This window comes from Cyprinodon variegatus, unplaced genomic scaffold, assembly GCF_000732505.1.
Source record: "Cyprinodon variegatus isolate N-32 unplaced genomic scaffold, C_variegatus-1.0 Scaffold499, whole genome shotgun sequence".
NCBI classification, from domain to species: Eukaryota; Metazoa; Chordata; class Actinopteri; order Cyprinodontiformes; family Cyprinodontidae; genus Cyprinodon; species Cyprinodon variegatus.
The window spans coordinates 171,471-187,096 of record NW_015150952.1 but is presented as its reverse complement, the minus strand read 5'-3'; the positions used below and the strand labels follow the sequence as shown (position 1 = coordinate 187,096).

The 15,626-nt window shown below is 38.6% G+C and overlaps 1 protein-coding gene across 1 annotated transcript in view; it reads right to left on the bottom strand.

The window, feature by feature from the left end:
• Positions 1-12,417, bottom strand: part of LOC107094667 (cytochrome P450 26B1) — a 38,560-nt gene extending 26,143 nt beyond the window's left edge. The window contains exon 1 of the mRNA XM_015390434.1: positions 11,312-12,417. Coding sequence (XP_015245920.1) covers positions 11,312-11,515 — 204 coding nt within the window. The 5' untranslated portion in view covers positions 11,516-12,417. The remainder of the gene's footprint in view (positions 1-11,311) is intronic.
• Positions 12,418-15,626: the final 3,209 nt, after the last annotated feature.

Genomic DNA, 15,626 nt, shown 5'->3' with positions numbered 1-15,626 from the left:
AGGGAAGGGAGACACAGCAAAGAGCCAAAAACGGAGGCAGAGAAAGCGAGCGCAGAGCGTGGCAGTGGAGGCGGAGAGATGGGATGGGTGCTCATTTGATACAGGACGGATTAAGGGGGAAAAAAGTTTTGGATGGTTCAGCCAGAAAACACTAAGAATAGAGAGGGAGCGGGAGAGACACAGAGGGGGAGGTAAGGCTGGCCCCTGACCCGGGGACATTATAGAAAGGGAGATTATGGTTGTTCAAAACTCTCTAAACACTAACCCCAGGACCCCAGCTAATGCCCTGACACACACACACATACACTCACACCAGCACACTGACGTATCCCTGCTCCAATAAAAACAAAGTAAAATCTCAAATATATGCAGTGGCTCATCAAATATACCAATAAAACCAGCCATTAATGTTGCTTTATTCCTCTATATGCAGATGATACAAAGCTATTTCAGCAAAACCTTAATTTATTGCTTTTATGTCAACATATAATACACCTTAAACGGAATGCAATGTTGACTTTATTTAGCAGCAAATTCTTTATCGATAAACCTCAGAACCATTCATCTAGTTGCCACTTTAGGTTTATGTAGGTATTTTTATCTTGACTCCATCGTCTCACATTTTAATGTCATCATAACATAATTTCTCACCAATTTCTGACTAATTAATTTCTGTTTATTGCAGTTGAAATAAGGTGCCTGTTTAAACAAACATCATTATTAGCTTTGGTGTGGTTACACTATGTTTCCTTGCCGAAGACTACGAGGAGATATTATAGGATGTACGTTGGTAGAAAAAGTGGAGTAAAAAATGTCCTAAGACAAATGGCTTATTTCTGAACCCAAAAGAATTGGGGTTAAACTTTAAAAACTACTAAAGGCAAAAGCGATGAATGGACAGAACACAAAGATTTAAAAGACTACAAATACAAGCAGAAGACCAAAAAGTGCACTGTTCAGTCTTCGTTTTTAATCTCCATGTGTGCATTTTCCAAGAATACAACATTATCCAATATGTGATAGGAAAACAATCCAAAGTCCTTCTCAGGCAAGTCACAACCCAGCATATAATACCCACCTCTGGGACTGAGGACTAAATCAAATACCAAGGCAGTTAATCCAAAAAAACAACATTTTGATAAAGGGATTGAGAAAACAACATTGACAGCCTAGTTGTGAAGATTGGACTCTTTTCTAAGAGCTTTCAAGTCTGGTCTTAGAAGGCTTTTTGGTGTCACAAGGAATCAAAAAGTCTCTTGACTAGTTAGAGAGGTATGACTTTGATGGTCGTGCAAGTCTAAAACCAGGTTCTGTTGCATCTATTTTTCTATTTACCAATATTCTTCCTTCATTATGGCTATGTCTGTCTACCCATCTGTCCATCTAGTGATGCGCCCACCATGCATCCATGCATCTATCCATCTGCATTCTATCTGCTGAATTGTAAATCTTCAGCTGATAGAGGTAGAAATCCTGTTAGAGCCGCTGGTATTCTGTTTGCTGGGTCGGTTAACATGAAAAACCGCCTGCCCTTTGACCTGCATATAACCACTGACACAATCTGGATAATTCAGGGTTTTTTTACTCTCTATGTGTGGAATAATCCTCTGCTTCAATACATTTCAGAAACAGTTATACTGGCATTTAATGAGAACACACTACACGGAGGTAAAGTCAAATTGGTGGGAAAACTCTACCATGAGTCTTCTTCCGCGCGTTTGTGGTAGTTTTGTTGACCAAAGAACATAAAGACACCCACTTTATCCTTTAAGCTTTTCACACACCTACACACTCACTGGATGAGGAGAGGGGGGATTATCAGTGGCCTCTATAGTCGGCCCAGGACAAGAGTGTTGAAGGAGGGAGCAGTGTGTTCTCGGGGTGAAAGAAGGGGCAGAGGGGACTGCTGCCAGAACCTCCCGCTAATCTACAAGAGGAGGAGGAGGACAGCGAGGTCGCTTGGACCAGGAGAAGGAGAGAGGTGTTTTAAATTTTAAGAAAAGTTTACGTTTTTGACATGAATCAACATTCCATTGGATACATTTAGATTAAGATGTCTGATAAGTTGAAGAAAATTGGAATGAAAATACAGATGAGCGGAGTAGAAAGTCGTCAGCGAAGAAGAGATAGACGGAGAAACTGAATCTGATTGTGTAAGCGAAAGGAAATATACCAAAAAACCTGAAACCATCTCATGTTGGAGAAACCGCTGAATTCATAAGGAAAGTTCGAAGGAACGTAAAAACAAGGGCAGCGGAAATAACGGTAAAGCGATAAAACTGAATTTCAACAAAACTTTTTCTACTCTTAAACATGTTGTTTTTTATATATATATATATATATTTATTATATTATTTTTAAACACTATTTAAGGAAAACTGAAAGAAAAGAAAGATGGATATCTTAAAAGTTCATGTAACGGGCGAAGAAGAGCCCTAGGAGGTTCAGGATTCCTGCCTTGAATGTTAACACTCCAAGGGCCGCCCCTTCATGCCCGCTTAATGAACTATGTATCTTAAACTTAGAAACTTAGAGTTCTCTTCCAGGAGGACATCAGTGCAGGATTCCTGCACTTATTTCAAAATTGCACGTTTTACTAGATGCAAATTGTGTCTGTAATTTTTGGACATAACTCTAAACATTAACAGTTTATGTTTCTTCTAAGTATTTAGAGCGTGATCAGGCTTTAAACTCAAGCAGAAAACACCTGAAAAAAACTGAAGACATATGAGTAAAACGTATCAACAGAGAAACATTAAGCCTCCAAACCCTAAGAATTTTGAGGGCAGCGATCAGTGTTTGATTTTTAAGGTCTGTTACTCTGAATATTCACAAGAAATTAGGATTAAAATTATAGACCCAGAACGATGAAGAAAAGAGGGCTTTATGGTGACTATTACAATCATTTTTGTAAACCCAACATTTAGAGCTATTTTAAATACTTTAATTCAAAACAAGAGGACAGTTAATAAAGTCTAGAACATATAAGGACTGGTATTATATTATTATTATTACCATCATCATAAAAGGAACAGTTAATAAAAAAAAAAAACAGTTTTACTCTTTCCCTAAAATTGAGACGTAGATGTTGGTCACTTAAAACAAAAACGCAAATTTCCACAATGTAATATAATGATGAACATTTGTTAGTTATGGTGTTAGATCTATAACCCCTCATACTTTGTAAGGCTATCTGACTTGAAATCCGCTGATAATCAACAGGATGTTTTCAAATTTAATTTGAAACCAAAGTGTAGTAGAGTTGCTTTATGTTTTTCTTAGGTTTTCTGCTACAAATATTCTCAGACGGCCAAATTTCTTTTTCGCTAGCACGGATTATAGTGGATCACTCTTTTTAGCGAGTTAACTAGTCTGCTACAACAAGTGAGATGGGGGAATCCTACGTTACCATTTGCTGCCTAAAGCTGTAGAAAAATCTCTTTCCACCAATGAAAAAGATATTAAGGCATGGAGAAAGTAGGAAGTCCAGATTGTTTTGTTTTTTAACTTTATTAAACCTTGGTGCACCTCATTACCGATATGTGATCCAGGCCTCAACTGGAAATACTGACATGTTTGCAAACGTTGTTTTCTTTGTAAATTTTGTTCTAGACCTGAAAGATAAATCCAATTCCACATTTTCTTGACTATAAGAGAAAATGCGTTTTCTGCAACATCATGCATTATTCTATGGGATATTTCATGACTTCATGTGATTCCTGCCTTGGGTATTTGTGTGTATAACCGCAGTCATGCAGCACACAGTGAGCTGCACCACAGTAATGGAAAATACTATAGATGAAGCCACTGGGCCTCACAATGCTCGCTCTGTCTGAGACGCTTAAAGGCACAAGCCTCTAAAATAAAAAAAAACGCAGAACAGGGAGTGATCATAAGAAGTCAGCTTTGAAAGGATTTTTTTGGTTTTAATAGTTTCTGTCAATATTGTAGTTACTCTGTGGCTTTCTAAAGAATGGGAGAGGATGTTCTAATGGTTGGGTATTTCATGCATTCACTGTTGAATCAAGGGAATTTGATCCCGTACTTGTTCTGGCTGATTCAAGCAAACCCTGCTCATTTCTACAGCATTTATTTTACCAATTAGGTTCAAATGTGTTCAAATCCTTCAGAGTTGCATGCTTTCGATTTCTATATACAATGATAATAAAGTAAGCATCCAAATTATTTAAAAGCATTTCAAAAGCATTTATTTTTTACCCATTTTGAGAATGATTCAAAGGCATTTACTGTTCACCATAAACTGCGTCTTAACTGAAGTTCTAATTACTTGTTGAACTAATAAAACTCTATTAATATTTTTCCTTAAATACATTTACGTAACGGTAACTCTTTGGGTTTGGCATCTCTTCGTTCATCACAGGTGTTTTTGAAAACAAGAAAACCTAAACCTACATCCGTTTTAACGCTTCTCAGCCAGAAAATAACCAATAAAATCACTAATAAGTTAAGGATAAAGATTTAGTAACTGCAGTTTTGTTGTTGTTGCTGTTTTTTAAGCTTAGATTTTTAAAACATACATTTGCTATAAGTTTGTTGTGTTTTAATAAACTTTAAAATGCACCTTTAGTTTAGTCATTACTACATCATCCGCTGCGGTTTAAACTCCGTTTAGCGGATATGCTAAGAAAGTGAAATTAAAAATTGAGTCTGCGGCTATAAAACACCCATGAAAGTGATCCACATCTGACACCACAACATATAATAACATACATTTGATTTTTCAAAATATTTGTTCTCTTGCTTTGAAGATATTTAGTTTATGTAAATATCTAAAAATATAGTTCTTTAATTTTTTTTTTTTTTAACCATTTGAAGACTATTTAAAAAATATACATTTTTCGCTCATTATGCATTAAATTAATTCAAAATTCTAAATATAAATAACTTTACATTGGACTGTTTTGCACTATATTTTGGACTCATTTTTTAAGAAGCGTCATGATTTTAAATAGTGATAAATACAATTATCAGGGCATTGAGAGTATCTAAACAAAAAAAACAAAAAAATGTGTGATTTTTTGAGAAATGATTCCCTGATGTTTAATTTACAGCTGATGAAGCAGGAGACAGGATAGGGCAGGTGCTTTAGGAAAGAGAACTAAGTGAGAGGAGCCTCTGTCATCGCTTTGTGTGATGAGGGTGTTTGGTCTGCAGGGCGGTTATTACCCTGACCACCATAATTTACACTTCATCACTGTAAATCAGACAGACAGGAAGCCAGGCTGGCAGACAGACAGACGGATGATACACTGTGGAAGCCACATCCAAAGAAACATTTGCCATGTCTGATTACTTCCAAAGGTCTATGACGAAGTATTATAAACAGAGTGATTGTTTGCCAATATAAATCAGGTAACATTTAGCACATTCATATTATCCACAGCTGAGTGACTGGGATGTTGCTGATTCTTCAAAAAAAAAAACAGTCTTGCACTGGTTTTGATAAAAACCTTCTTTTTTAATTTTTTTATTTAAAATTTTAAAGAAATTTTTACCTTCCAAAACATTTCAGGAATTGTGCACTTTAGTGACACCGTGTGGAAGCAGGAGATAACTATTTAAAAGATAATTTGCATTTATTAATTAGGGACTGTTTTAGGAATGTTCCAAGTGCATTTTTTAATTCTAAATATATTTATAAGTAGTGGTAGAGAAAATTCTTTGATTTTTTTACTGATTAAAAAAATGTTGTGCTTTCATCAACAAAACCAAAATACCAAACTTTACGAAGTTTTTTAAGCAAAGTTTGAGCATTTCTTTTTATTTTCATTCATCCTGAAATACTATTGCAAAAGGAAAAATCACGAGGACACTTGAGGAACTTTAAAAAATGTTTACCAAAACAACTAATATTCAAATGCTTTTGTCCGCCATGCTTGATATCTATCAAGCATCTATCTACAGTAGCTGTTCGAAAGAATGTTGATCAGACCCCCTTACTTTTTCTGGACTAAATAAATGACAACATATGTTCTTGTTTTAACGCTTATCCTAGCACAAAAAAATGGAGTCTAGGACATTTCTAAACTCAAGACTTAAATAGTTTTCTTGTTTTTTTGTTTTTTTTTTATCAAAAGTGAAGTTGAATTTGTGCCAACTACATTTTATATTTTGTTTCCAAAAGGCCTCTAGTTGACATCTGCTGTAATTTGCAGCAACATAAATAAATCTGAGTTGCATAAAAAGAAATAGGTATCGGGTTTTATTTGAAGCCATCACATCTGGATTGGTCCAAATTGTAGTTATTTCTGCATGCTGTTTTCTATGCATAAATCTACCCAGTGTAGGTAAGTGATTCTCTGCACTGTGTGTGTCCTCCCTCAGTAGCTCTCCTTGCTTGGCACCGTCCATTCAGAAAGCTCCGGCTCCTAATGAGAGCAGACAGATCCTTGGCAAAGCGGCCACATCACTATTTCTAACTGTAGATTGCTTTAAAATGGATCGGCCACAGAAATATGTTGCTGTGTGTGTGTTGAGGTAAAAATATACTGTGTGTATACACTTTGCACACACATTTAGACACTAAGTGTTTATGTTGGAGTTCTGAATGAGGTGCCAGGGGACGTCAGCTGAGAGAGCAGAAGAACAAAGAGAGGATAGGAATCGAGAAAAGAAAATAATCTCAAACCAGTCGATTTGTATTGAAAAAAGAAGAAATAAAAGCTTTACTGTTGCCTCACGACGTGCTTCTACAGAGATGCCTCTTGTTCACTTATGTAAACAAACACCCTGCTGTAATTCTTCATAGTGAGTTTTACCTCAATGTTTTGCTCCCTATTGCACAAATGAAGTATTTTGGTTCTCTGTTAACTCACCCACAGTGCTGTTTTTGGCAGACAAGAGCAACAAAAACCAAGCAGTTACAGCTAGTAAATACCTCCTGGAACACTCAGTATGTGTGGTGTACTAGCCAGGTCTTGCTTAAGACCAACCTGAACCGAAAAAAAAAAAAACGGTTTAGGGCAAATAAAATGTTGCTTGATAACATATAAGCGAAAATATTCGAGAGTTATTTGAAAAATTCTGTCTGCTGCCACCATGTGGCCAAACTTAGCAATTGCAACCGCATATAGCAACTCAAGCATAGCCAAACTATATCTAAATAAGATACTTAATATTCGTTTGTAAATTTTAACATTTGCATATTTATGGATATAAGGAAAACGCCTAATGTGAGGCAATAGGGTCTGTTGTGCCAGTAGTGAAACAACGCTGTAGAAATGAGTATACAGTCAGAACACGGGTGGTGAAGTTATTAAAAAAAAAAAACACATTTGGATAACTGCACTTCCTCTTAAAAACAGTAGGGGTCAGTAGATGAAACTTCTAGAAAGCTCCTTTTATTATAATTTTTTTTAAGTTTTTAAGTACCTTTGTAGTTCAGTCAAATTTATTGAAATGTGTTTGTTAGCTGTTTGCGAAAGTCAAGTTCTGCAAACGAAACCAAGGATCCATATTTCACAGGTCACCAAGGCTGGGTTCAATTTCGGTCGATGCGGCTGAACCCGGCCTACCTGGACTGGGTCCATCAAAGTCCATGAAAATAAGAGCTCAGCTATGGATTCAAAAAGATCCACTCTTCTCCGACTGTCACCTCACTCAGCGTACGTTCTGTTGCCAAGCAACTGTTACAGTTGACTCACAAAGAAGGCAAAGAATGGATGCCGAACTTCTTACTGCTGTTCTGTATACTACAAACTACAAACATTACCAATTATTGTGTTTGACTCAATAACCCTCTAAATTAACTATTTTCCTTAATTCAAAATGAGATTATTCACATACTTGTATTATAATAAACTGCACTTACAATATTCACCACTGTTGGCCGCTATTTCCCTTTTTCCTCTGAAAACGGAGCAACCAGCTTGCTTGGACTCGCAATGAACGATACAGGGGATCTTTCCTACCAACCCAGAAAAACGAAGGCTTCGTCTGTTGGCCGCATACAAAGGAGTCTTCGAATCCGAAGAAGCCACAGCACCAAGTAATGACGCAGTAGGCCGAAAAAGCTGGCCTTTGAAGGACGCAGCTGTCGGATTTGTAAAAAGCCATTAATGCATGTACTTGCCTGACTTATCAGGCCTGGTTAGTTTGCTCCATAGCAAAGCCTGTTGTGTCCAAGAAGGGAACAGCAATTGAAAATTATCTGGAACTAGTTAGATTCTAGAAGCTAGAGTTTAGTAAGTTCTAGAATCTAGAATTTACAATGAGCAAAAAGCTGCAAATGTGCTCTAAATCTTAAGAACTCAAAAAATTATAATCCACCAGGTAGTTCCTTACTTCATGAACATGGTAACAGGCTTTAATGAGTCAGACATTTTGACTTGTATGTAAAACTCCTCCCTAAATCTGTCTGACATTTCATCACCACAAACAATCAATCAGTAACATTCTTGACCAATCTTAATCTTTCTTCGTCTAATGCAAGTAATATGATAAAACTCACCTGTCTTTCACATGGATTTAGGTATACATACCCACCAAGCAAAAATTGCTTTAAGAGACATTGTGATTGAAAAGTGAAAGGTGAAAGGCTTTAATTTTCAGATCGTCGAAAAGATGTTGAAAACTGGGTTTGCGACATCTTTTCCACATCTATTACTGGACCAAAGTGGGACAAATTCAGACCGACCAAACACAGCCCAATTTTCAACAAGGATTTTTGGACTAAATCGAGACTATGACAGACCGACCAGATTAAGCCTAAAAAAAAACGATGTCTAAATGGTGTCTAAGAGGAAAAAATGTTGAATCGTGAGATGCCTGTACAAAATCTCAATTGTCAGAGTTATGACAACCACAAAACAGCCTTAGATTCAGGTTGAACTGCAGAAAACTGGACTTTCACTTTGTTTTTCCAAGAGCATTTTGAAGCCTAGGAGTGTTTGTCAGTTCTGTCAGTTCGTGCTATAGCTACCAGTAATCGCAGCACTGATGCTCTTTAACATCTGGGTCCCCAGATGTTAAAGAGCATCAGTGCTGCGATTACTGGTAGCTATAACTGGGGACCCAGATGTTAAAGAGACAGTTCAAGATTCAAATAAATGACCCACTAATTTCCCAAGGGTCATTGGTTAGTTAATGGTTGGTTGGGTTGTGTTGTATGAGTTTTGTATTTGGCCATTTGGATCATGGTAAAGCAAAACTGTGCCAAACTCGAGTTTTCTCCTATTTAGGTCTGTTTTTTGGTTTAATTATGAATTTCTGCTTAAAGTCCATTAGCCTGTAGTAGTTAATTCTTGAGGAAACTTCACTTAGCACAACTCCAGTTTAGTTGTTACAACAGGTTTAAGTTAAAGGCTAGAGAAAGTTGTCATCTACCCTTTTTAAATAACTCCAATTTCAGACGGATTTACTCAGAAAGTAATGATTATTCTACAGAAAATGGGGGTTGGAGGCGGTCCGGCAGCTATTGTGCTCCTGTGTCAAACAACAAGTAGAGAACTGAACTAAGGTGTCTTCAATCTGAAAAGCATATTAATAAGCAGAGTAAAAATCAGTAGCTTTAACTTAACACATCTGTATTTTCATTTCTTTGACCTAACTTTGCACATGATCTGTTCCCCAAATCGGAATCAGGTAGGAAGATATTTGATGTCCCATCACCTCCAACATCTATCAGTCAGTTTTTGTGTAAATTGCTTAGTGGAAAGGGTAAGACGATGGTAAAGTAAGATCCAGACCTACTACAATGAATTGAACATTAGAGTTGTTTCAGGACAGCAGTGTCCTCATTGGTTTCACATTCTGTCTTGAATCCAACTAAATTGAAATTTTCAGCTGAGCAACTTTTTCTTGATCAGCTCTAACCAGTGATGAACAGATCAGATGCAGAAATAAAATCTGACCCTTTTTTTCTAGAAGTATGAAACATGTTTTGTTTTTGTTTTTTTGTTTTTTTAATCGGTCTGAATTCTAAATGTACAAATTTAATCAAAGAAATCACAATTTCTATATGTCAAAAATAATAATAAAAACTGAGTAGGCAGGTTACACCACATAGAAAAATGGGCAGCGTGCAGGAAAAGGCAGATCGGTGCTGATCTCTAATTTCACTAAAGTCTCCTGCAGACCCAGCCTCTTTAGGAGAACCAGCGCCGCCGCCAACAATCTGGACTTTTCCACACTTTTCTGCGCTTTCGGAGACATTTGGAGCTCATAAGTGCAGACAGCCTCAGCCTCCTCCATCAGACTGACAGAGAAGCCCCCTCCGTTCTGCTCCCCTCTTCATAAACTTGGCCATGGTCCTCGACTGCATTCCGGGAACGCGTCTCTCTCTCTCCCTCTCTCTCTCTCCCTCTCTCCCTCTCTCCCCCTCTCTATGTCAGATGTTTCACCGACAGGAGCACTGCGAGTTCAACCTCCGCGCGCTGCCGACGTGCCTCCGCGCGTCCTGATGAACTTCGCTCCTCATGTTCCTCCCCTCCAACACCATTATCTGTGATTTCTATTAATGCAATTCTTCTACTCAAACTTGTATATCTCTTTTATCCTTATTTCTCCTTCTGGTTTACTCTGAGCGGTGCGGAGGTGAATTTGAGTGGGTTTTAAGTTGGGGTGGGTGAGGAGATGCTGCAGGCTGTTTAAAGGTCCCGGAGCATCAGATGTCTCATTTGGGATTTTTTGGAGCAGGCAACAAGCTGTGAACACGAAGCATGGAAATGACTTTCCATCCAGTTTAAACCTCTTCTCTGCTCCCCATCTCCATATAAACAATCACATTCCTGCCATTGCAGCCGATTCCCTTCATATCTGATGTGATCGATGCGTTTATCAGGCTGACTCCAGCTCGACCCCCTGACGCGCGCCGCTCTGAGATAAAGAAGTAAAGAAAGTGACCTGATTCCTCCACCAGTGGAGCAATAAATATATAAACCCATCAAGTTTGTGAGACAAAAAGTCTGGGGAAACTCTGCGCAGGATGGGGATAGACTCCAACTCAGATAGATCACATCAGATATGCTTGCTTTTAACTTCTCTGGTGCTGATCAGAGCAAATTTACATTTTATCACAGAGACAGATCTTTGATTTGCAAGAGTGAAAAGTTGAAAAGGGGAAGAAATATTTGCAAAAAAATCAATACTGAGATATTGTGATTGTCCTGCGGGAGACTAACTCATCAGTGACTTGATAACTTCCCAACATGTGGCCAAATGGAAAGTGTAGAAACAACAATTAAATGCATACAAAGTGTATTTGATAATATATAAGGAGCATTTCAACAATTAAATTGGAATTGTCTCCATAGGGACACTAGAACCATCAATAATTTATGATGCCTCTTACCTGTACCAACCAGTGGCAGGTCTCACCGATGAAGGGGAAGCCCATGGAGCCCTTGGGCATTGGCAGCTTGCAGTTCTTGTCCCGGGTGGCCGTCCACCGGAGCTGCCAGAGCTGCTGGGAGACGGCGACCAGCAGCGCCATGGACACCAGGCAGGCGGCCAGTGTGGCCAGAGCCGAGATCAGGTCGAAGCTGTCGAACAGCATGACGAGGATGACGGGCGGGAGGATTAAAGAGAGCTTTAAAAAGTCTGGGACACAAATTGTGGATTTGGGTGGTGATTTTTTTTGTGCGTAAAAACAACGCAGCGCCTTTTTACGCACACCAAACTCTCCTGGAAGTTAAAAGCGGTAGGATTTTGCTCTGAGAATGAATGAACTGTAAAGATATGATATGGATTATGTTCTGAGAATAATCTTTAAGAGGCGTTTTAGCGTCTCCAGAGCGCAATTCGCCTAAAGTAGAGGTGATGAGATGCAACAGGTGACGCTTTTATCTCAAACTTTCAGGAAAATCAAATTAAACCACCAAAAGTTAGTTTGATTTAATGATTTAAACTTCTGAGACTAGAATCACACCTGACTGGGGACGCTCCTGGTGTTTGAAAGTTCATTTTTAGTCTTTTATGGGAGTTATTGAATTCAAAAATAAGAGTTATAAAGAATAAAATGTCTAGAAATCTGAAGGGAAATAATTGCAAAATGGCCAGGACACGTGGGGGAAAAAAAGTAAAGCCGAACCTAGAGTCAATAAAAGTTTCAACTTTTATAAAAACTTCTGGAATGGATGGAAAAAAGTTGCTTTTAAAGGAGAAACTCTTCCAGAAATCGCGTTATTCAGGTCCAAAACTTAAAAATATGTTTTTTTCAAAAATGTTTACGAGCCTCTGTGAGGAGTTGGAGATGTTTTAAGATCCGTGAAGCTGCAGTGATGCACAAGAGATGCTCCGTCTTGCTGCTGCTGCTGCGCTCTTTCTGCTTCTGCCGTCCACTCTCCTTTCTGTGCACCTTTCTGTCTCTCGGAGCGCTTCTCTCTCTCTCTCTCTGTTGGCTGCATATACAAGTCACCCTCAATGCGCGTGTGTGTGTGTGTGTGCAAAGAGTGTGTGCGTCCAGCCAGAGGCACCAATGAGTGTTTATATAGTGTGGAGGCAACTGGAAGGCGAATAGGCGGCCAAGGGCTCCCGTCGCCCCCCTCTAGCCCCAGACTTCCCTCCCATCATCCCTCCTCCACCTCTGCTCCACCTCTCTCAGCTCCCGGAGAACCCCCTCCCCTCCCCTCACTGAGAGGGGGTGGGGGTGGGGGGTGCTGTAAAGTGAGCGGCAAGCGGCGTAAGAAGAGAGGAGGCTCGGAGCGTGCTGCAGCTGGCGCAGCGCCAGCGGCTGAGGTGGAAGGAGAGGAAGAGAGCGAGATCCAGTGCTGCAGTGGCAGTCCTGACTCCATGCAGGACGTGCGCTCTCCCCATCCTGCTGGTCCTCTGGAGCTAGTCACCTGCAGGCTGAAACAAGCAGCACAATTGATGGAAAAAACAGTTTGTTTCGTTTGGTTTCTAGCAGTGCGCCTTTTACGCACAGATCTGAGCGCGTGCTTTTTCCAGTTTCTCTGTATTTGTTACTCACGTTTTCTTTCTGTCTTCAAAAAATTAATTAATAAATAACTTTTTTTTTTGTTTGTTTGTTTTTCATCAATTTGAATAACATTCAGTAGGCTCAAAATATCATTTAAAATGCAGTTTGATTGAGGTTAGGAGCAGCAGGAACTTGGTCAGAGTGTCTTTCTTGGAGAACCGCCACTGTCTCCCACACAGGTTTCCTTAATATGTTAATTAGGACTAAATGGTCCGGATTAAGTTTAACGCGTTTCTGTCTTGGTCATATTTATATAGAAATATGGATTTCTTTTTTTTACCAAAAACCTATTAAAACTGAACTTTTCATGAATACAATAAAAATGAAAAATGGCCCAAAATCGCACTTTGACCCAAAATGGCCGACTTCCTGTGGGTTTTAGGGCATACCTCCAAGAGACTTTTTTTCATGATTTGAGGAGATCTACCTGTGTGCCAAATTTCAAATCTCTGTGACTTACAGTTTCCCCCAACTCACGTTAGGGGGCGCTGTGGCGTAATTTGGGGGCGGCCATTTTGGATTCCATTATAGTCCGTCTATTTCATGCGGGGGACAATTTACTGCCACATTTTCCTGAGTTTTTGAATATGCGAAGTCCCCTTAAAATGCGTTCAAAATGCCAAAAGAACCGCAATAATAATAAGAAGAAGAAGAAACTTTCGAAATACAATAGGCCTTCGCAGCGCTTTGCTGCTCGGGCCTAACTATAAAATACATTGCAGAAGTTATACCAGGCCTAAAACCACCACCAGAAACAATGATGTCATGGAGATGATGCTTAATGAGTGTTCTTATACATAAGGGGGTTAGATTAGATTTTTTTAAGTCATTGCATGTTTGTTATTTACTAGGAAACTTATGAAATTAACTCTATAAAGCTTAATGTGCCTTAAATGATAATAAATAAATAAAAAAAGTGAATGATGCACTGAAATGTCCTATATAATACCTGATCCATGTAAGCTTTGTTTCTTAGAAGGTGCATACATTTTTCTTGTCCTTAGATCCCCCATCAGCAGGTTAATGAAGACAACACCAACTTTGATAAAGACCTAACAGCCTCCATAACACCAGTATATATGTTGATATAATATACTGATGTGTACTTTTTGCGTTCTATGTTATAAATCATTTATTTGGTGAAGCAATATTTTTGAGGCCCTGTAAACCTTGGGGCCCGTGCTCCGCACAAAGCTCCAATCCAACTGGTCACTGTTGGTTTAGGAGTTGTACGCCAAGCCTGAAACCCATGAAATGACTTCTAGTGACATTTATCTATACTGCTAGAGATAAACAAGATATTCTCAGCAACATTGAGGGAAATACATTAGATTTATATTCTTTAAATATTAACTTAAGCTCATTTGTCAGGTTACATAAATCAGCTGATTTACATAGAACTATATTTATAGTGTAGTGCACCTTTAAAACACTGTAACTCTCCTGATTTTAGCCTATATTTTGTGAAGCTGGGGTCATTGCGGGGGGGACAGGAGTGAGCAACAAAGATAATAATACATTTATTAAAGCTACCAGTTTAAATTTTCATGCATAGAACTGCCATCCTGGTTCTTGGTGGCACAACTGATTTTTTTTTCCAAGCTGACCTTACAATAAATAGGAACAGTTAATATTTGTGGTTTATGTGACTTCATACATCTCTCACATCCTTCTCAGCTTCATCATATGTAAAATCTGTTTGAATGATTTTCACAGAGATCCCCTCCTGCTTAAATTATGCTAAATTAAATAAACATTGTGACTAATTATTTCCTTTTCCAGTCACTGTCTTGCCTTCCTCACCTCTAAAGCTGCTGATGAAGCAGAGCTTGGTATATCCAGTTACAGTAACAGCCCCTCCACTCAGATGAGTGATTCCTCCTTTAAAGCTAATTTCATATAGATTTCTTTCATAACTCAGTCATGTAGAGGAATCATTTTCTCTGCTCTAAACTACTCCTCTTGCTTCACTTCTTCCTTTCCAGAACAGAGAAGAAACCTCACTGGGGTTTCCTCATTTTCCTCTTTCATGGAATCTTCTCTTCAGTGCAGCCCTCAATTAGCAGCTCAGTGATGCCGCCTAGTGGAGACAACCCTCACTGCAGGCTCTCTAACGGAGCAGACTGGGGAGAGCTACAGATTAGAACATATTTTAATCAACATTTAGCTGTTTCTTTAGATGCACTTGATGCTGTGAGACAGATTCAAAGAAAGATTGCACTTATTTCACTGCTGTGCAGTATTTTATTACCTCAAATTGAATTAGTTTTTGTTTCTACTAATATATGCAAGTTATGATATGCATGATATGAAATATGATATAAATAAGATATACATATAATATGATATGAACTGTGATAAAGTAAATTAGATGTATGATACATTTGTAATAGATAACATCTTATGCAAGTAGTTATATCATTGCTATAGGCCATAAATCTTCAAAAACGTAATATTTCAAGAAATTAAAGCAGCTGCTCAGTTCTGAAGGTGACTTATGGATCGAAGGTAGATTCTCTTTGTGATGCTTTTTTTTTTTTTTTAGCACAATTGGCTTTCATCGCTGATAGGATCTGGGGTTGAGAGAGAGAGAGAGAAAGGGAGAGACATGGGGCAAAGGTCAACGGGCCTGGACTCAAACCCATGATAAATGTGACCATCTGAAATCCCAGATTCAAAAGTTAGTGAA